General features: G+C 42.2%; 1 protein-coding gene across 1 annotated transcript in view; it reads right to left on the bottom strand.

The window, feature by feature from the left end:
* Positions 1–24,143, bottom strand: part of KCNH5 (potassium voltage-gated channel subfamily H member 5) — a 154,462-nt gene that overhangs the window by 21,162 nt on the left and 109,157 nt on the right. Inside the window, exon 10 of the mRNA XM_010712032.3 lies at positions 16,508–16,704. Within this exon, the coding sequence (XP_010710334.1) occupies positions 16,508–16,704 (197 nt within the window). The remainder of the gene's footprint in view (positions 1–16,507; positions 16,705–24,143) is intronic.

Here is a 24,143-nt window from a genome sequence, read left to right as displayed (position 1 = left end):
TGTTAAGAGTTTGTCCCAACTATTTCATACATGGAAAGGATCTGAAGTCATCCTGCTTTACTTAAAAAGTCTGGATTGAGAAAGAAAGAGAAGCAGAATGAGCTCCAAGTCACATTTGTCACACGTCTCAGGAACATAATGACCTGACACATATACCACCAGACTGGGATGTGGGAGAATGGATGATTCTGCTGATCCAGCCTTTGGCCAAGTGGAAGGTCTTGTGCAAATCACACTGTCTCTGTGTATCTCCATCCCATCTGGTATATGAGAAGATAATAATATTGCCATAATTCCTGTAGTTAATTGGAAATCCCTATATCATGGCTAACTATTTACAACCAAGAGACTAGGATTCATTGGCTGATAGCAGAGAGAGGCCAGTGTTTTGTCCTATTGCCAAAACAGAGACAGTTCATTAAGAAGAGAAGCCATAAAAAACACACATTGATGCTCTTAGGATTTCAACTCAGGATGAAAAGCTTAAGTTTCTGCTGTGCTAAGACATCTAGGGCAGTGCACAACAGATGTATAATGCTACAGGAAAGCATTCTTGATGCCCTGATACACGCTTCAGATCCTGGCTCAGGGTAGCACTGACAGCTGCGTAGCAAGGAAAGATCAGTCCAGTCTCACAGATTGAGTGATAGGCACCAATTCTGCAAAATGACACAATTACACATTTAACTAAGTGTATGCTATGCTTTGAGGATAAGGAGTCAGATTTCCAAAAGAAACACCACAGGCCTTTACTCCTTTTACACAATCATTTACATATACATCATCCACAAGAATATTTTTTGAGAACAGATAAGCCTCTCCTGGTCAAGTCACCACAAACCCAAGCACCTCCTGTCCATACATGTAGCCTCCTTTTCTTTGCATGCTAGGGGAAAACAATGCATGGATTTTTGGCTGCAGGAGGCATAGCTGCTACATCAGATGCCTGTTGGGCTGTGTTCCTGCCAGCAAAAGGATGGTCAACAAGGGCACTGCGCACCTTTGGATGCAAGCAGCTTTGCCACGGGGTTATAAACAAGGCTTTGGAATTGAAACTAATCACTTTTTCCCCCAGCTTTGCCTTTCTGATTTCATTGCTGTAACCATAGAGCAGATGTTATGTTGCAGAACAGTGAGATTGATCTATTTCTCCAAATCAGTAAAATGCACGTTCCACATACACATGGTTATTTTATATCACCTTCTATGGAGATATTCAAGACCCATCTGGACACATACCTGTGTGACCTACTGTCAGGAATCCAGTTTAGCAGGGGGGCTGGACTCAATCTCTTGAAGTCCCTTCCAACCCCTGCAATTCTGTGATTCTAACCAAATAACCAGCAAGGCTGTTTGTTTATGTATTTAATGTATGCTTCAACTAGGACCTAGTGCAAGCTGCTGTAGTTCAGGGTCAATTTGTTGCAAAGAGGAGTATGGATCTGTGCTGCCTCTGTAGAGGCCTACCAGTGACTGTGATCCAAAGAAGCGCAGCCCCTTCTATGATGAGCACAAATGGGAGCAATTTTTGGACTCCACATTGACATAGATGGCTGGTGACAAAGTGAAGTATTTCAACCATATTGTCACCCCATCACCAGTAGGAACCTCAGGGCTCAGGAGCTGAAGGGAGCTTCCCATTGCCTCCTAGTCTGGCTGTGTGACAATGAGCTCACTGGAAGGCAGTGCATCTTCAACAAGACAGCTTCCAACTAGATCAGGCAGGTCTGATCTTCACAAACTTACACTGGTCACTGGATCAATACCTGCTATTGGCACTGGCCTAATGAAAGGTCAGAACTCAGCAGTGTTGATTGATTAGGGCTTTGCTGTGCTGCAGATGAGATATTTAGTACTGATGATTAAAAAAGAAACTCCTCAAAGAAAGCAGCCTTCACTTTGTCCAGTGCAGTATCTCTTAAGAGCAATATGCTTCTGAGCATAAAGAGGAAGAGACAGTTCAAAGCCTCCATATGACAGCAGGGTGGTTTGAGCTTGGGGCAGACTGCAGAAACGCTGCTCTCTGGGATGGGGCAAAGTGCCAAAAGACTTTTCAAGCTGCTCTTCAGCCTGATTTAGCTCAGAACAGAAAATCAATCATCAATAATAATATGCAGTTCTAATCTGCCACTCTTCTTTCCCCATATGGGAGAAGGCTGGATGCCGCGTCTTTGGCCAGATGTCAAAAATAGGGCACAGAGAGGTCATATCACTTGCCCAGGGTCACTGAGCTGCTTAGTGGATGCGTGAGAGATGAAACAAAGGTTTACAGCCCAGAGCCTCCACAGTAGGAAAAACCATGCTGTAAAAGGATTAAGTAAATAAATAAATATAAGGACTGACATTAAAACGAAATAATTGATATAGCGATAGATTGTCTTTTCCTACTGTTCAGTCTGGGACATACAGAACTAGATTGCAAACAGCTGAATGTTGGAAGGGCTTAACTTTAGTAGTTAGCTGCTAAAGCTAAATCCAGTCCAGGACAGCTTTACTGCTGTTCAGGTTTGTGTTAGAAGTAGGTGAGGGGACAGCCACTGCTATCTCTGTTCCTTCAGGGAACATTTTCTGGAGGTCTTGCTTCTATTGCACTGAAAAATGCCAAGATCTACATGTTTGGCTTCTGGCCAGCCCTACTTCTGACAGACCCAGCATTCCTGCATGTTCCTAGCACAAAGCTGCACACAATATGGGCCCATAGGATTTGCAGAATTTGTGGTTTGTTTTCTGTGTTTCTGCCTTTTACTGGTTTTTGTCTGAAGATGAAATGGTCTCAATAAATACCTAAAATGCACTCTTTGATTATAAGGTAATTAATCAGTAAAACAATTGTTTCTCTCCACTTTAAGTGGAAATTCAAATTAATTGAAATTATTCACTCCTCCCCCTCCCCAAAAATATGACTTGTACAGATTAGACAGTGCTTGAAATTTAATCTGATTCCTCAGATCCAAAAAAATGGCTCTGCAACTGATAACGTGTGGATCTTTCCAGCCACATCAATTCATTTAACAAAACACATCATCCCTTTCCATCAGCCTTGTTTCTGATACCGAAGACATTCTAACTGGCTTACAGAAACTCTGATTTTACAGGGACTGCACTACCAGCTACTCTATTTGTTCACTACATCATTTTCAACATTTTGTTAACTCACTGAAAAGCTTTTGTAACAGGAGCTTCAATTAAAACAATGCATTCCCAGTGCCATGAGGTGCAGAACACCATCAGTTTTGGTTGGAAACGGTGAGTCAGAAATGAAGAAATTTTAAAGGGCAGAACATACAAACAAGAGATCCAACTGAAAGGACAATGGACAGCCCGTGTACCTTGAAGAGCAAAGCACTGGACCTTTTCGTAACTTTCCATATTATGAAACCAGAAGTTAAATGATCTGTTTTATCCTGAGGAGACACTCCTCACCTGAACCAAGTCCAACAGTGGAGATCGATTTTGAGGACACAGCCTCCGATTCCATGGTAGTATTCTTGGATGGAACAGGTTTAGGTGGATGGTTAATCATTTGCTTGTTTCCTATTTGCCTCTGGAACTCAGTCAAGGATCTGATCTTTTAAACACTCATAAGGTTGAAGATGGCTGAATCTGCCAGTCAACAAAATCTAGCTTTTGGGTAGTAAGTGCTGCTGGTGCTTACTGCATTTTACAGATCTTCTGAATGAAACCCAAGCTCACACAATTGCTGGAAATATCCCTTTCCCACAGGACAACCTACAAATGAAGCCACAGGGATGCTAACAAGGAGAATGAGTTGGCCAATTCAGCAACTCACACCTCTGCTTCTCAGTTCAGAGAGACCAGTATGAAACTGGCAGTGTGACCTGGCAACTCTTTTAAAATGAAATCAAGACTCAGCAAAGATGAGCACCTCTGGCAGAACATTCACTAACTGAAAGGCAGGGTCAGCCCCCTGCAGAACAGACACAAAATAGCTCAGTAAACAATTGGGAAATCACAATTTAACACCAACAAACAAAAAAAACAAACAGAAACTCAAAAGGTTATATAAACTTTTAATGTCTACCTCATTTAACTATGAAGTGTGCTCTGAAATAACCTTAACAAGTATCCCTGGGATTCTTCAAGTGAAACATCTCTATCAGCAAGAGCTAAAATTTTCCCAGCTGAGAGCAGCATGCTGGCAGTGTGTGACTAAGGAGTGCTGGCTCTTAAAACACACCATAATTGCCATTAATGTGCTCACAGCCAGTGCTTCAGTGGGAAGGAATCTCCTGGGGAGAAAAAAAGACCCAAGACATAGGCATGCTAACACTTTAGAGTATCCAACAAAGAAGAAATATTCTATGAGGAAGATGTGCAACCTTTATCAAAGGATAAAATCTCCCTTCAGCCAAAAGTGGTTGGTGCAAAGCTGCCACTGAAGGCATCTTAATTCAGGAGATTAAAGGAAAGTCTTTCAGAGGTAATCTGTAATTACCAGAAGAGCAGAAGCCTTCAAATCATGGCATAATCAAACGATAACTTCTTAGAGAAGTCAATAATTTTGGTAATGTTTCCTGATACCTGAGTGGGAACCAATGAACAGCTCTTCTAGGGCAATCAGTCAAGGAAAACCACCCGCAGCCAGATGAGCCTGGGGAGAGTTACCCACAACCACAGAGCTCCCTCCAACAACACAGGAATACGGCAGAGCCCAAACTTCAACACAAAGAGAAGCAGACTGTTCTCTGACGGCACTCTGCAGAGAAATGAAGTTGCTGATGAGAGTCCTATCAGAGCTTCTTGCAGGTAAACCCAGCGGGCTGCCTCCACGGCAGACCCCCAGGGAGGACTGAGTGCTCTGACTATTCCCCAAAGGACCATTAGGTGTGTTTTTTCCAACCTCAGAAGATGGGACTGAGGAACTCAGCGAATGTTGACTCCACAGAGCTTTGTGTTTATTTCTGAACAGCATCAGCAAGAGGAGGAAACAGCACAAAAGAGTTAACTAGTGGGGGCATGGAGATGGGATAAACAGATGGTGTGGTGAAGAGCCATTGCCTTCCCATTTACATGCATTAAATCGATCCCTGGGCTTTCATGACAATAAGCCACAGCTCTGCTAGGGAGGATTTTAGTGATCTGGCTATATCCTACTTGCGGGCATCATTCTATTGTGTCCCAGCATTAAGCCTGTTCTCAAAGTTCCTTCAAATTTCTCCATGTGATTCTTGGTGATCTTCCCTAATACCTACCTACAGTCACCTATTTTCTAGATGTGAATCTCTGCAAAGCTCATCAGCACTGCTTTATGTTCCTATCCACGCATTTAGGCACTAACACAGGATGCTCCTTAGGGGCTGAGCCGGCTGGTTTTGTTGCCTTAGCTTATCTCACTGCTCCAGACCCAAACAAATTAGTTTATAATCCTCAGTATTGTAGACTTTGGCAAATCTGGCTTTAAAAGTGATCAGAAATGATCTCCTCCTGTAAAACTGGAGTCAGTCCAGTTGATTTGTTCCCTATTCTTGTCTGGGGCTAGTAAAAAAAAACTCTGCTTGGACAAATAGCAGGTCTTTGCAATCAATAACATTGATGATTCTGTAGTTCCTCATTAGTGATTATGCTGCACCCTGTTTACACACTGTTTGTATCTTTTCTACCAATCCCTGTGCACATACAATTAACAAAAGACCAGCTGCTACAGAAACGTTGCTGCATTGTCATGGAGCAATAACACACAGAAGTACAGATCTCTACCTCTGGCTCTCTTACCTTTTTCATCTCAGATGCTGCATTCACTTTGAGTTCTCATTTTGACCTCTGGCACTTAGACCAAAGCATCCTCTGTTTTCCTCTGACTTGATATTTTTCTGGTGTCTGAAAAATGCAGCTAACCCCAAACTTCAAGCTAGACACTGGTTCTTTGGTCACCTTCTCCCAGGAAGACCTTATCCAGGCACTAGCAGGAGGCTGCCTGTTCTCAGTGCAGTCTGACACCTACCTTACATGTGGGAGGATGCCTAAAGATGTGTGTATACATGCCAGATATTTCAGCCATAGGGCAGGGCTGATCCACAGGGCAGGCATACCTGCCCAGAAGCAGGCTAACAGTGTGAAAGAATGGCTGATGGGGAATTTGCAAGGTCAGTCACTGTCCCAGCAGAGTCCTTATCTGTCTATTAGCAGCTGTCTAACATACTGGAATGATTTTCAGCAATACTGGTCTGAGAAGAAGCATTTTGTGGGGACTCATTTCTGACGGACCACATGGCAAACAGTGCCTTGGTTCCAGCTTTCTGACAAATGCTTGAAGTAATGGCTGATAGTTCGTGTTGATTAGTCAGGCACCTGTTTAGTATAATAATGCATGGCTGGATTATGGTTATAAATTATTATTCATATACTTTTGTAGAGCATCCTGTAGTTACTGGATAAGTCTTTTTATAAATGGAAACAGGAACAGTTAGTAACACAGGGAAAAGCATGCATGGTTCAGTTCTCCATTTTCCTTTCTCTGCAGCCCTTTTGGGCAGGAGGGATAATACAGCCCGGGAGAAGGATGGAGCATAAAGGAGGTCTGAACTACCAACAAGTGCTTCATTTTAAAATGGATGCACTTTAAACACAAGGGAGATAAAATTCATTACAATGGCAGGCAGTCAAGGAAGGCAGATTGGTGAAAATCATGCGCTAGACCTAGAAATGAAGTGCTGAGAAGCCAGAATGCTCTCGTAAGGTCAGGGACATGGAGAAGGAATCCTAGATGCATCAAGGGGCATCTTGGGGTACAAATGGAAAAGTAGGGGTTATCTTAGCAGAAATGCTCTATTTCAGCTGATCAGTAGAAACAGCTCACTTAGAAAAGGCTGGTCTTGCTACTTGCTTTGGTCCTCACTGCCATGTTTCGAAGTGTTTGGGGCTCTCAGAAAAAGCCAAAGCCTATGTCTGTAGGAAAAGAAGTGCTCTCTTTTTAAACAAACAAACAAACAAAGGCAGAAAATAGCAGTTAGTTCCACCAGAGCCATGAACTCGGAGTGCAGAGGTAAGCCATCAGCCCTGAGTGCGCAATGAGCAATATAAATATTTACATAGGAAGTACTGTACAAAATCTTTCTGGCAGCTGAAATATCTTCCGCAGAAAACTAATAAAAAAGGTAATCTAACCTTCAACTAAATGTCCAGAGGGAGGTCTCAGAGTTCAAAAGATCACTGACTGCTTAATTAATGGAGTTAACAGAATCAGAGACTGAGTATGCTATGCTCTTTTCCTAACAATATCTTACATCTGAAGAACACATTCTGTTTTTGTAGTCTTTAGGAAGGGAAACAAATTAAGACCAGGGGCTGTGGAAACTGAGAAGTAAAAATATGAGGATAAGACATGGATTAGTAATAAGTATTCTTTCCTAAATGCAAGTTCTTTGCCTTCAAGCATGTTGCTCAGAAGTGCAGTAATGGGATCAGCTTATTTCAGGTGTTTCCCAGAATCCCCATGTCCCCATTCCTACCTCTGGCATGTATGTAAATCAGCTCCTCAAAAATTGCTCTTCCAGAGCTTCTTTTCACAGGACCTAAACCAAGACAGCTTGCTAATCAACAGCAACTGGCTGACAATTAAAAAAGGCAAAGTCAAACAACTGTCATTAAGTTGGAAGTGACAGGCTGGGTTTTATTTTTAACTAAAACAAGTGGGATTAATGCTAACTTCTCCATCAAGTTTCTCTTGCCCTCTGTCTACAGTTTAACTCTTACCTAAATGCATGGTTTCTCTGCAGTAAGAAGTAGCCCAAACATTGCAATCAAAGTAAGGTAAATCTGGGAACTGCAATATTCTGAATGGTTATCACAGGCTGAACCATGTGTTTGAGTACTATTACACTTGTGAAACGTGCTGCAAACAACAGGGGAATGGATTTGCACAGAAAATAAGGCCTTATGCAGGGAGTTTTATTTAGCAGTTTACAGACTTAGAGAAAGGAACTATTGAGGAGCCTTTCCGTGCATGCCAAGACAAAAACAAAACTGTTTGGAGAATTATACAATATCCTAAGTTGGAAGGGAACCCATAAGGATCATGAAGTCCAACTGCTGGGTCCACAGAGCACCACTCAAAAAATCAGACCAAATGGAGGCAAAAATAAGATCAGTGCTCTTCTCAGAGCAAAAAAGGTTTGATATTTTTATTGATTATTTCTGGACTGGACAAAACTGGCCCTGTGAAGTAAATGGGCATCCATTCATATGACCCCAACAAACGGGTCCTCTTTCCCTATCCGTGGTTTTGGGTGCATCGCAGCTGGGATTCCCAGACTTGGGAAGGAAGGTTTGTAGGAGTGAGAAGGTAGGTACAGAAACTCATTTTTATATTTGAAAGTCACACCTGGCACTTGGCTCAAGGAAGCAATGATGGAAGCCATCAAAGAACTTGGTCCCTAACATTTCTAACATTTCCTCCTTTCCCTGCAGTTATGTTGGAGAAGTGGTAGACCTCTGTAGTAATTAGGCTCAGCATCTCATGCAAGAAGCAATCCATTCCTCTGGGTGAGATGGTTTGGAAAGATGTGAGATAACAGAACAGACCCCCACCTTCTGTGCAAATCCAACCTACATGAGGGTGCCTGCAGCAGTGGCAGCTCCTGGGACACACTGAGGACATCACGGAATAGATTTGCTACTTTCAGCAGCAACAGAAATGCATTTTTAACACAGTAAGCTGTGGCTGAGCTGATGGCATATTAGGCACTAGAGGGGCAATACAAAGCCTTGGGAAAACCAGTTTCAGCAGTATGCCTGCCCAAGAGAGCATGCTGCAGAGCTAAGCCTGGCAAAGTAACAGCCTGCAAGCAAAGCTCAGGCATGCAATGATGGTGATCTGCTCAGGTCTGCTGTAAGCTGAGCTGCTGTGCCTGCGTACATAACATCAAAGCTCAGGGGGCTGATAAGAAAAAACTTTCTTAACTGGAAATGGAAAATAACATAGCAGTGTTGCCTCTCAGAAACACAGAATCATCCAGTTTGGAAAAGACCTCTAAGATCATCCAGTCCAACCGCACACTTACCACCAATATTTCCCTGCTAAACCACGTCCCTTAGTACAGTACCTAAATGTTCCTGTTGCACCATGCACACCGCCTTCCTTTCAGCTGGAGGAAATTAGAAGCATTCATTTCAATTAATGAGGGAATGGGACGCAAAACATTTATTTTTTTAGTATTTACAAGACTAAAAATAGCAAACCTTTGATTTACTTTATCATCATTCAAATCCAGTGTAAGCAACACTGCCCTGAATCGATATTAACAGACAGCCTGCAGAAAGCTCTCTGAGTGAACTACAGCACTATGGCAGCTTTCTAAACAAGAAAACGGTATTAATTCATGGACATTAGCAAATCACCCCCAGCCTGGATATCCCCTCTAACAAATGCAGTTTACACCTCTGTTTTCCAGTGGATGTTGCCAATCCCTGACATGTCCTGATCAGTGATGTATTCACACACAAGTAAATCACTCAGTTTGCATTTCCCCGGCTGAGTGAAGAAGAGATGGGGTAAATCAGCACTGCCTTGTGTAACAGCTGCTGAGTCTCTCCGTGCACAAAGCAGCACATCAGCACATACAATTCTCTTCTGCAGCCATACTATACCATTCAAAGCTCCTTGAAAGCAAGGCTGAACTGCCACGCATTTCTCAACAAAGACCAGCAGTGAAATAATGGTCTGACAAATGAGATGAAAGCCATTTTGATTTAGAGAGAGAAAGAAGCTCCATGTCCATGCAAAAAACAAACAAACAAATAAACAAACAAACTGCACACCTCTGTAATGCCAAAGGATTATCATGACTGTGCTCAATCCCACTTCAAACAGTTGGTGGGGCTTTGTCTCACAGAAACACAACTGGGACCTCAGAAGGAGGTATTTAATTTAGAAATTATATTCAGAATAGAACAAGGGCACACTGGTACCTTGTGAGATTAATGTGGCTCTGAAACAAATACAAATGCAGAGATCCTCACTCTTCTCTTCTGTGTCTGCAGTGAGGACTCGGCACTGCAATTGCCCCCACAGCCCCAGTTCCCCACGGTCTGCATGGCCTGGCCTGTGCCCAGAAGAAGGGAGATGATGAAGTGGCAAACAGGAGAGGGAGGAGAGCAAGGCACAAGGGAAAGTCAAGTTCACAGCTACCAACAAAAGCAAGAAAGCAAACCCATTGATAGCTTTTATACAGCAGCCTCTCTGCTCGGGGACAGCTGTCCCATGCTGTCTGGCAGAGGCATAGAGGAGAGAAGTTAATGCTGCTGCAGCTTTCTCTCTGAATTATGCTGCTCTTCTACCTAACAAAGTCATGCATGGCCCTCCAAGGACTCACTGACTTCCCTGCTGTGACTGACTCAGATCCCTGTGCCCATGAAGTGGAGCACAAGGAATTATGCTCAGAGGGGCAGAAGATGAGAGCAAAGAGCTGCAGTAAGTTCAGAATGGACATCCATCCTCCAGAAAGTGGGCTTCAGTAGGAAGGCACCATGGGCTGTGCTGCTGGGCCACGCTGGGTCCCACGCACATACACAAGTCTAGACACCTATCTGGGTCCCACACACAGGTCTAGACATCTCCAGAAGTGGTGCCAGATCTAAATCAGTGAAACAGCCCTTTAGGAAATACCATAATGGAATAGTGGCATATCTGGAGATAACTGAATACAATGAGGTCAAACAATAAAGAAAGAAAATTGGCTTAAGTGAAAGCTTCTTAGAGCATAATGGAGCCTGCAAGGTCTGCTAAGATGTGAACAAAATGAAACTGTATTGATTTTGGAGGATATAACTTATTTGCTCTGTAATCATGCTAAACTGTAGCTGCAGCTAAACTGCAGTGGTAGGACTTCACTTCCTAGGACAACACACTCACATAAAAAGAAGAAAAAAAAAAGAGATAATTAAAGACCAGAGAGGGACAAGAAAGGGCAGGAGCATCCTGAAACAAGTTGTAACAATTTTTTGTTTTTGCATGGAGACGGATGAAGGAATTTTGGTGGAATTAAAGGCGAAGCTAGTCTGTGAGATGTACTGAGAGGGGAAGGTGGGGATAAAAGTCACCCTGTATGCTCAAACTGAGCTGACCTTATTGCTGTAAAGAAGGGGAAAAACAAGGAAAAAGGTGTGTTGTTTTTGGTACAGGTGAAGAGGAAAACAGATAACTGAGACTGTTGCTTTACACAGCTGACAAAGGTGTAGTTTGCCATGGTCACAGGCTACAGCAGTGAAGTAAGAAGAACCGTGAATACCCAAGCATACTGTCACAGGCAGCACAGCTAGAGGCTGATGTCCCTGTGTTTCACTTGGGTAAATGGAGATGGCTGTCACCATGTGCCTCCTCACCTCCCCTAGGTGCTGTGAGCAGCCTGATGTATTAGCGTGCAGAAAGTTTGAGTCCCAGGAAAGGCAAGACAGCTGAGTTGTAAACACATTCTGAGTCAAAAGTCATGCCAAAAAGCCTGCTGGACGTGTAAGCCATAACAGAAATGTGTTGGATCACCTTTCCAGAGGCTTGATCCTGCACTCAATGGGACCCTTGACACTGGCTTGAGCCAGAAGAGGAATAAGCTGCACATGCAGAAGAAAAGTACCAGGAGTGAGAGAGGGATGCAGACCAAGTGGCAGACTGGGAGTAGGCACCTTCCTCATCACAGAACAAGAGCCCAGAGCCCCTCTGGAACTGATCTACCTTACTAGGCACTGCAACTCCCTAAGCAGCACATCTCCTTGCTTCTCTTTAGCAATAATGATGGAAAAGTTTGTTTCACCCGGATAGGTTTGGTCACCATTGCTATCCCACATGGAGGAAGCTCCCAGTGAGAGACTGCAAAAAGGGGTGCAAATGGATGATGGACCTACCCTTGTGAAGGTGTAGAACAGGGGCTTCCCAGCACAATTTTCCACACAGATAGCTCTAAGCTTTCTGATGCCCGTTTCCCAAACCCCACGCTCTGATCCCTTTCTATATGAGCAAGTCATTCCCCGCAGCTGGTCAAGACCAAGCAGGAGCACCAGGTGGCCAAGTGCAAACAGCTCTGCCATAATTGTGAAAGGCTTTCAAAGCTCAAAACCTGTGAAAATCTGCAGGTTCACCAGAACATGTGCATCCTGAAGGGCACGCAATGCACAGAGCAACACCTTCTGCCTCTGACATTTCCTCTGCATCAGGACGCTTGAAGAACCTGACAAGTGACAGAGGAAGGGGATCCTGAAAGACCTTTGGTACAGCCTTCACTTTCAGGAGACAGAAGCACAGAATTCAAATTAAAATATAGCTTTAAAACAACAACAAAAAAAAGTGACACAGAAATGATGTATGATTCACTCAAGAAACAACACATGATTCATTAAAACCTCAAGCAAAAACAGAAAGCTGATTTTAAAAGAAATTATTCTGACCTAAAATAGCCAGAACATTTGTGTTAGGAGAGTCTGACGGCCTCACCTGCTTCACACTGTGCTGGCTGAATTAGATAACGTCAGTTGCTCACAGCGTTGTCCCTGGCTTTAAGGATGACACATGGAACAGAACAGAGCTTCTCTGGAGGGTATTTCACTGCCTTAAAGGCACTTCCTTTCTTCACATTTCCTTGGCTCATTCCTAGCACACCTTCCCGGAGAAAATGTGCCAGAGACCCTGCATGGCCAGACGTCCTCTCCTCAACTCCTCCAGATTAATTTAACACAATTCTTCTTGCTCACAGTACAAAACAGCAGTATGCAACCATATACCTTAAAAGCTAAGTAGGGAAATCTTTGCTTTACTGAAGCATGGAAGAATTTTAGCTTTGCTTTCAGAGGGTGCAAAATTTCAGTTTGATTTTTCCTGCACTTCCACAGATCGTAGTGATCTAGTAGTTAGCTGGAGATGGTGCATTTAGTTGGTAAATAAATGGAAGGAACATGGAGAAAAAGAAAAAGCTTTAAATATATCTCAGCTGAACACTTGTTTTCTGTGGAAACAGAATTGGTAGCTTAGTGCAGGCCTTCCTTCCCAAATTTTGACTATCAATAAAATGTGTATATCTGAATGGATATGGCTCTCTTATAAGTCTGTCTTGGCTCCTTTCCCTTGGCCAAACTTCATGGCTCAAGTTTGCAGAGCCCTCACTCCAGCTGCATGAAATCTTGAAAGGCACTTAATGAATTAGACATTATTAATATTCTCTTCCAACATCAGAAGGCAATACTTAACTCTTTGAAGACTCATCCCAAATGCTGCTTTCTAACTTTCAGTCCTCAGAGGCAGCTATGTAATCTCATTGCGATTTTATAGAGAATCTTTCCAGATTAATTATTTCCCCTATTTGGAAAGAAAGAAGTTCAAAGTACTGCCTCTGCCTTGGAGTGTACATTAGCAATGTTAGATGTGCCATAAAGATTGCAGAGCACGAAACAAGATACGCTGCAATGCTCTGCAATTACAGATTAAAAGTCACTTCGTCACCATGAGCAGGAGAGAGGACTGCAGGTTGGAAAGCAAGCAGGCATGCTCACTTTATGGGCTCATAAATGCAGCGTGATGGCTGAGCTACCTAATGCACAGAAAAAGAAAACAAAAACCCAGAGTTGATAACAGCACACTGAGCAGATGCCTTAAGTAGGTCATTCAACATGCCAAGCCTCTAAATGCTATTTGGGAGTGAGAAAACATTATTTCCCCACTTCAGTGTGACTTTCTCTTCCCTGTCATGTGGAACTAACCTTTTGTGCTCAGCACTATTATTAATTTATTAGCCTTTTGAACGTTTAAATTGTTTCACAGTCTACAGACTACATCTAAGTGCTTGCTGAGGGACAATGCAGAATAAACGCGCGTGTGTAGGCACCCACACACATGCATACGTATTTGGAAAAGCAGACCTGATGAAAGAGCAATTTTCTCTATCTATATATTTTTGACAGTGAGAACAAACAGCCATTTTGTTGAGCACAGAACTGCAATGAGTGTATTTTTGTTATGATTAAATGTCAAACGTTACAAGTGATGACTACGTAGAAAAAGTGCTAAGTATATTTCTATTGAAATCAATTAAAGGATGCAATGATTTTCTTTCCATTTAGATTACATGACTCCAGCACAAATTGCTGCAGTACAGCGCAGCTCTGGCTGCCTGCTTTCACTTACTGAACAACTGCTTTCTGTCCGCCTGATAAAACTGTTCTGGATGGCGTGGCTTCTCTCAAAGGCTGAACTCACAGTCAGACACTTCATGTCCAACAAGGAATTGGGTACACTTTCAGCAGATATGTTGTTTGAAACAATCCCCTGAATAATTTTACAAAACAGGGCCTGGACTGTATCCCCATTTCTGAAAGCAGTATGATCTGTTTTGTACCTAGGAACAATACTCATAATTTTTGCAAAAGCAAGCTTTGGCTCAGCACAACTTAAATACCAGGAGAAAGACTTTTCCAGAAATAGCTCTTGAGTAGGAGACATTTTAGGTGGAGTTCATCTGATGTACCCTTGGTATTTAAAAGTAAGCAACTGAGAACTGTCGCAAAAAATCAACAGAAAGGGGATGATTTTCTCCTCCCAGATCAGGCATTGAAGAGGGACAGGTGACTGCGCTCTAAAGGAAGCACTCCTCCTCATGGGCTATAACAGTGACTGGTGAGTAGCTCAGATGTCATTGGCTAACTTTTCAGTGAATTTAATTCATGTACTCCACTGACTTGATCTTCCTTTGACTCCAGTGCCAACACATGCAATACCCAACTGACAATGCCTTTCCGTCTGCACAATCCAACCTTTCTTTAGAAGAGCTCTTCATTCACTTCTTGCTTTGAGTCACTGGCACCACGTCACACTGCATGTACCTAATGCTCCCTGAGTGCTTTTCCACTAGTGTGACACCGTGTGCCAGGGCCCTGTAAAGAACCAAACTGTCCAAAAAAGGAATATGACAGAAGAAAATAAATAGAAAAACAGCCAAGTGATTATTCCCCTTACGCATCCCAGGACTGCAGAATTGAACTCCAGCATGTTGGCCTGACAAGAAAAGATCTGTCTGTGTTTTTCCTGTGCACAACCTCGTCATGGCTGATGGGGAGTCCCAGCAAGTTAGCTGAAGTGACAGGTTTACCATTTTGAGAAGGAAAGAATAAATTCTGACACAATGTACTTGGTATTCTCTTGTCCCATGAAATCACCATCAGGAAGGTCTGAAAGAAATTGTCATCTGGGACTGGAGCTGGTGGCACGTGTCAAATAGGCAAGGGGAGGATGCTGAAGTCATGACCAGGAGAACATCTTATCAATAAAAAAGCAAAAAGCTAGAAGCCCCAAAGCAGCTCTCAAGCCAAAAGCCCTTCTTCAGGACCAAAGTGGAGTTAACAAGCTTCAAGTCAGAGGTAAACTGAGAAACTGGAACCAAACTTAATTATAATTCAGCTCTTCCAGGCTCCTGCACAGACAGAGGGGGGCTATAATCCCATTGCATCTACTTTTTGCTATGGGTATTTTGTGCCATAGTTGGTATATTAATGAGCACAGGAACACAGTAAAAATTAAATCTTCTTTGAAATAAGTATTTGTAAAATACTCTAGTGGCCATGGAGAAACTATATCTACCTAAAATTCTAGTTCTGTTTAATTCCTGTTGCTGCAGAGGCTGATACTACCTTGTAAAATATGGAGATAGCCTTGATACCGTATCAGGTGAGAAGTCCTAGCTGCAGAAAAATGTGTTTCAGCAGCTAGAGGTTCTCAGTTAATGCTCAATAATCTATAAATCATTGTTAGGAGATTTCTCTATGCAAATGAAATTTATATAACCCTCATCAATCTTAAAAAAAAAAAAAATCATAAAGATTAAAATTTGCAGCCCAATATGAATTAAAGAATCCCTTAACCTGTTTTCAAGATATGTCCCTATGGCTAATTAATTTTTAGATGGAGTGCTCTTTGAAAGAACTAATGGATAGTGAGCATTGCTGATTGATTAAAAAATGAGCAGGAGGATTTAAAAAGTGAGCTGTGAATGTAAAATTGCTACCAAGCTTTATTAACCTTGCCATATTAAAATTCTCAACTGTGCAAGGGAGTGAAGCAAGTATTAAAATAATACTTTTGCTGAGTACATTTTATTTATTTAACATCAATAAATCTCTCCTAGTTGGTGCCATGCAAATCCATCAGACTATTCTCTTCTGATCTAGCAGGTGAGAGACTGAGCCTCACCTCTGAGGAATCTTAAAATATGGACTCTCTCACACTATTACATATAACTTTATACATTATGCAACAGAAAGAAAAAAAAATAGCAAAGCAAAGAAAAAGAAAGTGTAATTCATATGTCACACTGCCAGGATTGCTTCTCGGAGCTGCAAATCTATGGCTAACTTTTATTGAGCCATCATTAACAAAGAGCTACAACATTTATTGAAAGGCCAGTTAATCTGCAATGACCCAAAAACATCAAGAGTAAACTGGGGATTATTCAACACTGCAAACAGTGTGCAATTTCCTGCTGAAAGAAAGGGAAAACAAGATCAGTTGCCTTACCCTTTTCCTCAAATTACAGGTGAGTGTGAGGTTCCTTGAGAAGGAGTTTGCAAAAGCAGTATAAAAGTCCAACACTTTAAGCAAGGCTTCTCGTTTAATAATATGTAAATCGCAGTATGTCAGAGCCCGTACGTTGGCACATGCGTGGGCCAGACTGGTTTCCTTCCAGAAGATATCACCAAACACATCACCTTTACCTGAAAAACAGCAGGACAGAATTTGTTAAAAGTTAACGCTTACGTGGTGCTCCCCAGCAAATGATTTCTTTCCAAACTTTCTTATGCTTCTGAATAAGCTAACATTGGCTCTCAACTGTGAAAACTAATAAGGGTAAAAGATTTAAAAATATCTGAGGTATTTGAGTATCTTTAGCAATAGCCCCAGGTTTTTAAGATATTTATAGATAGCTCTGCAAAGTGTCACAGAGCCAGACATAAAAGCCAGACTGTGTGGCTGAAGATGCAGGTAATAGATTTTCCAAAAGCCCCTGAACATAATAAGTAGTTATCTAATGGTGAAGTGACTGAATTTGAGGATCATTCCTAAGTGACAGAGGAACCCTGCTTTCACTGATGGCCTATGTCATTCAGGATACTTTATCACCATGGCTCTACAATGCTGTTTAAGAGCCTGCTTCTTAAATGCTCATTAAACATTTTTACTTCAGTGAGAAAGGTAATATTCCTTCTAAAAACCCACTAAAACCATCCCTGAGACTTCTAACCTCTAAATTCCTGGCTCTAAATCTTAAGCAGATCCAACAGCCAGCTTCCAAAATATCCACTTACAAGGAGGGTTCTGCTTAAGTCTGTATTTAAATATTTGCTGACTAAGAAATGGTCTGACCCCTTAGACACGCGCATATTTAAATAACCACAGCCAGATGTGAACCACCGCACGCATCAGTACAGGTTAGGGGCTGACCTGCTGGAAAGGAGCCCTGCAGAGAAGGAGCTCGGTGTCCTGGTTGGCCATGAGCCAGCAGTGTGCCCTCATGCCAGGAAGGCCAAGGGTGCTTCTGGGGTGAATGAAAAAGAGGTGGTCCTCCGCCTCTTTGCTCTGCCCTGGTGGGGCCACAGTGGGTGTACTGCGTCCAGTTCTGGGCCCCCCCAGTTCAAGAAAGACAGGGAACTGCTGGAGGGAGTCCCATGGAGGACTACAAAGGGAAGTGAAGTAGGCAAAAGCTGCCCATCACCGCCATGGGCAGGGTGAGGGCCTCAACGTGTGGTTGGTGGCTGACAGCTCAGATTCTGAAGCAGAAACTGTGGTACTAAGGGCACTTATGAAGGAAGGATGCTTCGGTCACCAGTGGTATCTCAGCTCTTTATTTTTGTAGTTATTAAGAGGAAACTAGAAATCAGTCAGTGGTAGTATCTCTATCGATTTCAGGTACCTCAAACAGCCCCTTGGTGAGGGTTTGTGATTTTATAGTTTGAGGAAAGAAAAGGTAATACATTTTAATGCTTCTTACTCTAAGGACTTGCAACATTTCACTCAGCTCTATTCCAGGAACACAGAACAATAATTTATCCAACCTTACTGCTCTTTGGGGTCAGAGACTATTCCTCTATTTCTATTTCTGCTTCAGGTATCGTATCCAGTAACTGGACTAACATTTCTCATGCAGCCTGTGCAGCAGAATCATCTCTCAGAAAGGTTGCTTTAAAATAATTCTACATTTTGAGATGCTGTTAAGATGAACTGCAATACATAATATTGCTGATACAGTTGATAAAACAAGTTGCCTTAAAATGCTCTCCTTATCACAGAGCATTTCCTACAAATATATAATTTATCTATCGTTCTGTTTTCAAATTACCCTTTGCAGTTAATTGCCCTTCTCTCTACTCACAATTTAAAACCTGCTTCACAGACATACTCAGTACAGTTACATAATTTATAGAAAATAGACCATTTTGGAAGTGCACAAAATTGCTTAATGGATTTGCTCTCTGAGGTGGACACAGGACAGAACTGAGCCTTGGTTGCAGCAACTGCAGACTGCAGTTAAACAGAATTCAGTAATGGGGACTGGTACGATTTTCCTGCTGAAATGTGAGCAAAATACTTCTTTTCCTATATTTAAGGTAATATATAAATAATTCAAGCTGAAAGCAGTGGATGCTGACTCAGAAACTGTGCGACAGAACATTCCCAAATCACAGACAGATAAAATCACCATTCATAAAACCGAGATCTCCTCATCTTCTGCAGTTCAGTGAGGCAGGAACGACACTGCGTTCCTCTGAATGAGGCTGAGAAGATAAACTGAATCTCTGCACTCCTTCATGGGTCAGCAGTCAGTGCACTTAAATGGGGAAGTGAAGAGACAACTTGAAAGGTAAAGATGGTATTTGTCTGCTGCCAGCGCTCACTGTTTTGCAGGAGGTGACTATAAGAGGCCCAAATGCTACCCTTAAGAAAGTGTACTTCAGAAAGTACAGAATCTTGGAAGCAATTATGACTTTTTGAATTTTATTTTTTCCCCACACCCTTCCAAGTCTCATTTGCTCTTTGTGAACATGTAAAGAGCAGTGCTGCATGAAAACACCCAAGCAGATTCTCCAAAACAATGCACGCTTCCTCATAAATACAGAGATTAATGCACTGTCCTTCATCCCTGTTAACTGTAGCTCACTGAGTGGAGAGCAGTAATTATTCATTCAAGTTTTATTTTACACAGTGTAACTAAGGGGATTTTTCTTCTTTCTTAGAATTATAATTAAAAATGTACCTGGTAGGTTTTAAACCACAGCTACTCACCTCCACTGCTGCAGGTTGCTACAAGCACTGCATGTCTTGTTCATCACTGGTTAAAATGCATAGCTAATGGTGGTGACTGTGTTGAAAAATAATTTATTGTAGCTGAGAATTTTCTCTATCAAATAGCTCTTGATTCACTATGCTCTTTCAATATCTTCTAGTTTCCATGGAAATAAATAGAAGGCATTACTTGTGGAGCAACCTATGTATATGTCCATACATTAAATATACACACGAATCCCTACATATATAGAGAGAATTAAACAATATGTAACTATATAATAATTATATTTCTATATATTATCATTTTATATTATGGATAACTCTGCCACACAGAAGCAGGGGACTGATGTTCACCACCACCTTGCTCCACGGACTGAGTTTCCAGCTTGTGAGACTGTAGCTCATGGTTGGACATCTCAGGTAAGGTTATATGAAACTCCCCAGGAGCTGGAGAAGGGAATGAAAAAGTCCTTGAAATCACAGAGAGGAAAGACTCTCGTTAAACATCCTCTCAGAACTCCTATGCACCTATGAGATGGCAAAATTTATTTTCTTCAGACAGAAATCAAGCTAAAAAATATATCAGTAGAAACGATAACTTGATAGAGCTTTTGGGAGAAAGCCTGGATGGGCAGTGAGAATAAATTCCTGATGGAAAACTGCACTGAGAGGAAAAACAAATAAAAGGGGCAAAGGTTTCTCCTTAAGGCGATAGCTCTTGTGGACAGGAGCAAATTTGGAAAATATATGCGTGCACTCCTAGCTAATAGGCCAGCCATACTACTCCCTCTTTTAAAACATCTCCCAAGACCCATCAGTCACACTAGCAAAAGCCAGACATGATGAATAATGTAGGCTTTCCATCAGGATACGCTTAAATCGTCTGTTACTTATCAACAGCAGAGGCAATACAGACCAATTTTGTTGCAGAATCAGTAAAACTGCATTATACATAGAAAACATTCAACTAATTTGCTCAGGTACCAATAGGCATGAAATGATGGCAGATGCACAGAAATGGAGGTCAGGAAACAAATATCAAGTCCCTGCAGCCATAATTGCAATGCTGGTGGAACGTATATTCATACACATACACCTGTCTGTGACCATACATCTGCAGTGAGACCTCTGACTGTCAGACAGACAGACGTATTTCAAGCTGATGAAGACAGCTGATGAGGAAGGAAGGAATTTGCAGTTACTTGCAGCAGCCCACAGCTCTGCAATCTTTGGGTGAGAGGTAAGCAGCTCCTTGCCACGAGACATTGGTTGATGCAGCTATGAGGAAATGGGATAAGGACTGGTGCAAGCTCACCAGCTGTCTCCTGCCAGCTGGGATGTCATTGCTTCCTGTGAGTACAGTCCATAATGTGCAGGGGTGACTACCAGACTGTGAGACAGGGCTCTTTGCCTTTGAGGAGGTTCTGGCCAAAATTTCAGCCTTTCCTAGGGTACCCTGAGGAGCCAGGACTTTATTGAAAACCAGTTCACACCAGTCAGACATCCAGCTTGATGGGACCCCATATATCAACATGTGAAAGGGCAGAATGAATGAAGAAAAGAGCACTTTGAGCACTTGAAAGATTGTCAAAATAGCCAGCAAAGAAACATTATTAAGAGACTGCGCCCAAGATTCAGGTCCATGCTGGCAAAAGCACTTTACATTATTAAACACAGTGCAAGCTTCCCCATCTGCACCTAAATACACAAAATTAATGTACCCTTCGACCAGCAGTCAGAAACTGCTAGAAAAGGGAAAGGTCAATATTACCCTGTTAGTGATGGGTTAATGGTCCCCATCTCTCATACTTTCAGCACAAATCTCCTCTTTGTTTTTTTTTAAGAAGCCCCAGCTCTTCATGATGGGAAATCTCAGTTTTGATTTGATACTTAAACAAATATCCATCCTTCCTGACTGAAGAAATAACTTGAAAGCACGACCATACCCACCATCTTCAATGCTCATAAGGCAAATCACATTGCCTCAGACTGTTAATCTGATTTAAAAGAAATATATCATATGATTGCAAAATGATTTTTTTTCTTGCTACCAAGACTTTTGAGCTCCTGGGTTTGGCAGTGAAGCATGCAGGTCTAATTCAAAAACATCTCAATTCAGTGGAAGGAATCTTTCTGACACTGGAGGCTGCAGATTGCATCTACAGCACACCAGCTGGCACTAAATTAAGATTGATGCTTCGTATTATAGTTAACTATGGTGCAGACAGAGACAGAAATATTTTAAACTTACGAAATGATGTGAAAAATTGAACACTCCCTTTAACTCTGTCAGTAAGAGCTAATAACACCTTTGAACAAGTAACAGTAGGAATAAATCTTACAAAGTACTATGCATGTTAACCCAGACCTGTAAGATAGGACTCATTTCAGGAAATATGTTGAAGAAGAGCTGCACAGTGCAAAGCTGCACATCACATTGCGTCTCAGATCAATCCTCCTTTGAGCACAGTACAAAATATTTTCAGATTCAGCACTTGAAAAACAGCCTACATCACCTTAATTATTGCAGTCCTGCTGGCTGAAAAGCTTTCGTTTCTGAATCGTTTGCGTACTAGTTAATTTAGAGCGTTAACTCACTGCAACAAAATGGAGTTATCCTACAGATGCAATAGGACATAGGTAATAATGTGCACCTGGTAGCAATCTACAGAGCTGCTGTTCTGTAGATTGCTACCAGGTGCACGTTACAAAGCTGGGGAAAGTCTCAAAACCAGCTTGATTTATTTTACTTCACTTAAAAAAAACAAAAATTACATAATGTTAAGCTGATTTTAGGTAAGGACAAATTTTCTACCTTCTTTCCAAATGAGAGGTGACTCAGGCTGCAACTATAGTAATTAAAATCACAGAATCAGGTACTAACGCTATGAGATGGAATTGGACTGACAGTTTTTCACACTATACAATCCATCACACGTGGTCAGTCTTGTCCTGCATGAAGCACACACCCAGCTGAGTAACACCATGGAAATTCAAAGTGTTGATGGATGGATCCCAAATTCTGAATTACTAATGTGTGCGGAATAGAGCGATGGAGCCTGAGTTGTCTAAGAAGAATAAATCCAGTAAACAACACTTTCACTGTATGCAGAATATGCTGAGAATTAACATGCAACACATGAAGGCAAAGAACAACTCAACTGAATGCATATGGGATCGGGATCCTAAGTGTGGCTGAAATACAAGCTATTAAATTTATATTCATCCTGGCTCGGCTATCAAAATTGAATCTGTTCAGCAGCTGCCCCCAGCCAGGAATTCACTGCTCAATATATTCCTATCACTACACAGTTTGAGCAATAGTTTTAATCAGTTCCTACAATCAACACTCGAACATGGTGAGTCATTATTTTTTCGTTGGCAGAAGGACTCCTCTAAGCCTTGCTGATCAATCTGCCCGCTTTAAGTTACTGCACAGTTCACATCCTGTGCTAATAGTGGGAGCTGCAAAGCAGCTTGCAGGCACTGGGCTGGCATTGTCCCTCAGACAAAACTCCTCACCACGAGCAAATTCAGGTTAATTGTGGCAGGGTGAGCTGCTCAGTGCCCTCTGCCAGCAGATGCCTCGTTCCATTAGAGGACTTCACAGCCCTGGTGTTCCCTGAGATATTTCCGCTGGGAACATCCCCCCACGCACAGAGCAGTGGCAGATTGGCTGTTTACTCCTGCTAGAGGTGGAGGACAATTACAGATGCGCCTTCTCAGGGTCACCTCTCTCACTAGGAAAGTTTGGTTAATTAGAGGCAAGACTGTTTCTACTTCTCCGTTATCCTGCCAAATGCATACGAGGTATGTTAAAATGACTGGACCTGGTTTTCCCCAGCAAAGCAGCTCCCCTTAACTCCAGCTCTGAGCACAGTGCTCATTCTGCCAGGGCAGCGGTCAGTGCTTGTGAAAGGCAGGCGGCTGTCCCCAGGAAATGAAGACTCCTAATGAGGGAAACACCTAATGAGGAGACACCTAATTGGGCACCTGGGTATCTTCATTAGTGAGTCCTATAAACTGCAGATCTCTGGGCTCAATTGGGTTCATTTTCTTACTCTACCAATTTCTGTAATGGCGATTACTGCAGTAGCTGGGCATTTAATTACACACAAATGAGAACAAAACGGAATCAGGGGAGAATGAAAATATAATGATGTAAAGTTGACTGGTCAGTCACTGTGTTTCACCAGTATTCAAGCACAAGGTGTACCAAGGCTGGGGCCTTGGAGCCAGGAAAACTGCTACTGCATATTTTCTCTATCTTTTAGAACTCATGAATAGCACTTGCGTGGGATGCAAGCTCCTGAGGACACCATTTTAGCAAGGAGGGAGGCTGTCTGCACTAGCTTTCTATGGCTGCAAGGGAGGGAGTTGCAGTCAAGGAAGATGAAGAAAGGAAAAGCAGCAGTGTTGAGGAGCAATTTATGCTGGGTTCCAAGGGAGGACAAAGCCCCGGCCTTTGGAAAGAAGCATGAATGAATGTGAGGGACAGATGATGCATGCTCTTAATCCATGTTGATGCACCTTCTTGATTGATTGTTCTAAGAAGACATCAAAACTTCCCTCTACAGGCGAGCATGGCAAAAAGAAACCACCAACGCCTTTTCTCTGCAATGCAAATAACACTACAACACCTGGATGAAAAACACTATTAAAATAGTATCTGCACAATACCAGTTCCTTATCAAGCTTAGGAAACGGATTGTTCTACTAAGGAGCTAAGTGTCCTGCTATTCTCCTGCTCCCACAGTAGAACATAATAAGGACAGGGTTCTGAAGGATGCTTACCCATTTTCAATACAAGTTACTGCTGGATGAGGAGGATGGACAGACTGGCAGTACAACTCCCTAAGCCAATTTTTCC

Source organism: Meleagris gallopavo, chromosome 5, assembly GCF_905368555.1.
Source record: "Meleagris gallopavo chromosome 5, MGAL_WU_HG_1.1, whole genome shotgun sequence".
Taxonomy (NCBI): Eukaryota; Metazoa; Chordata; class Aves; order Galliformes; family Phasianidae; genus Meleagris; species Meleagris gallopavo.
This window is presented reverse-complemented; position numbering and strand designations above follow the sequence as displayed.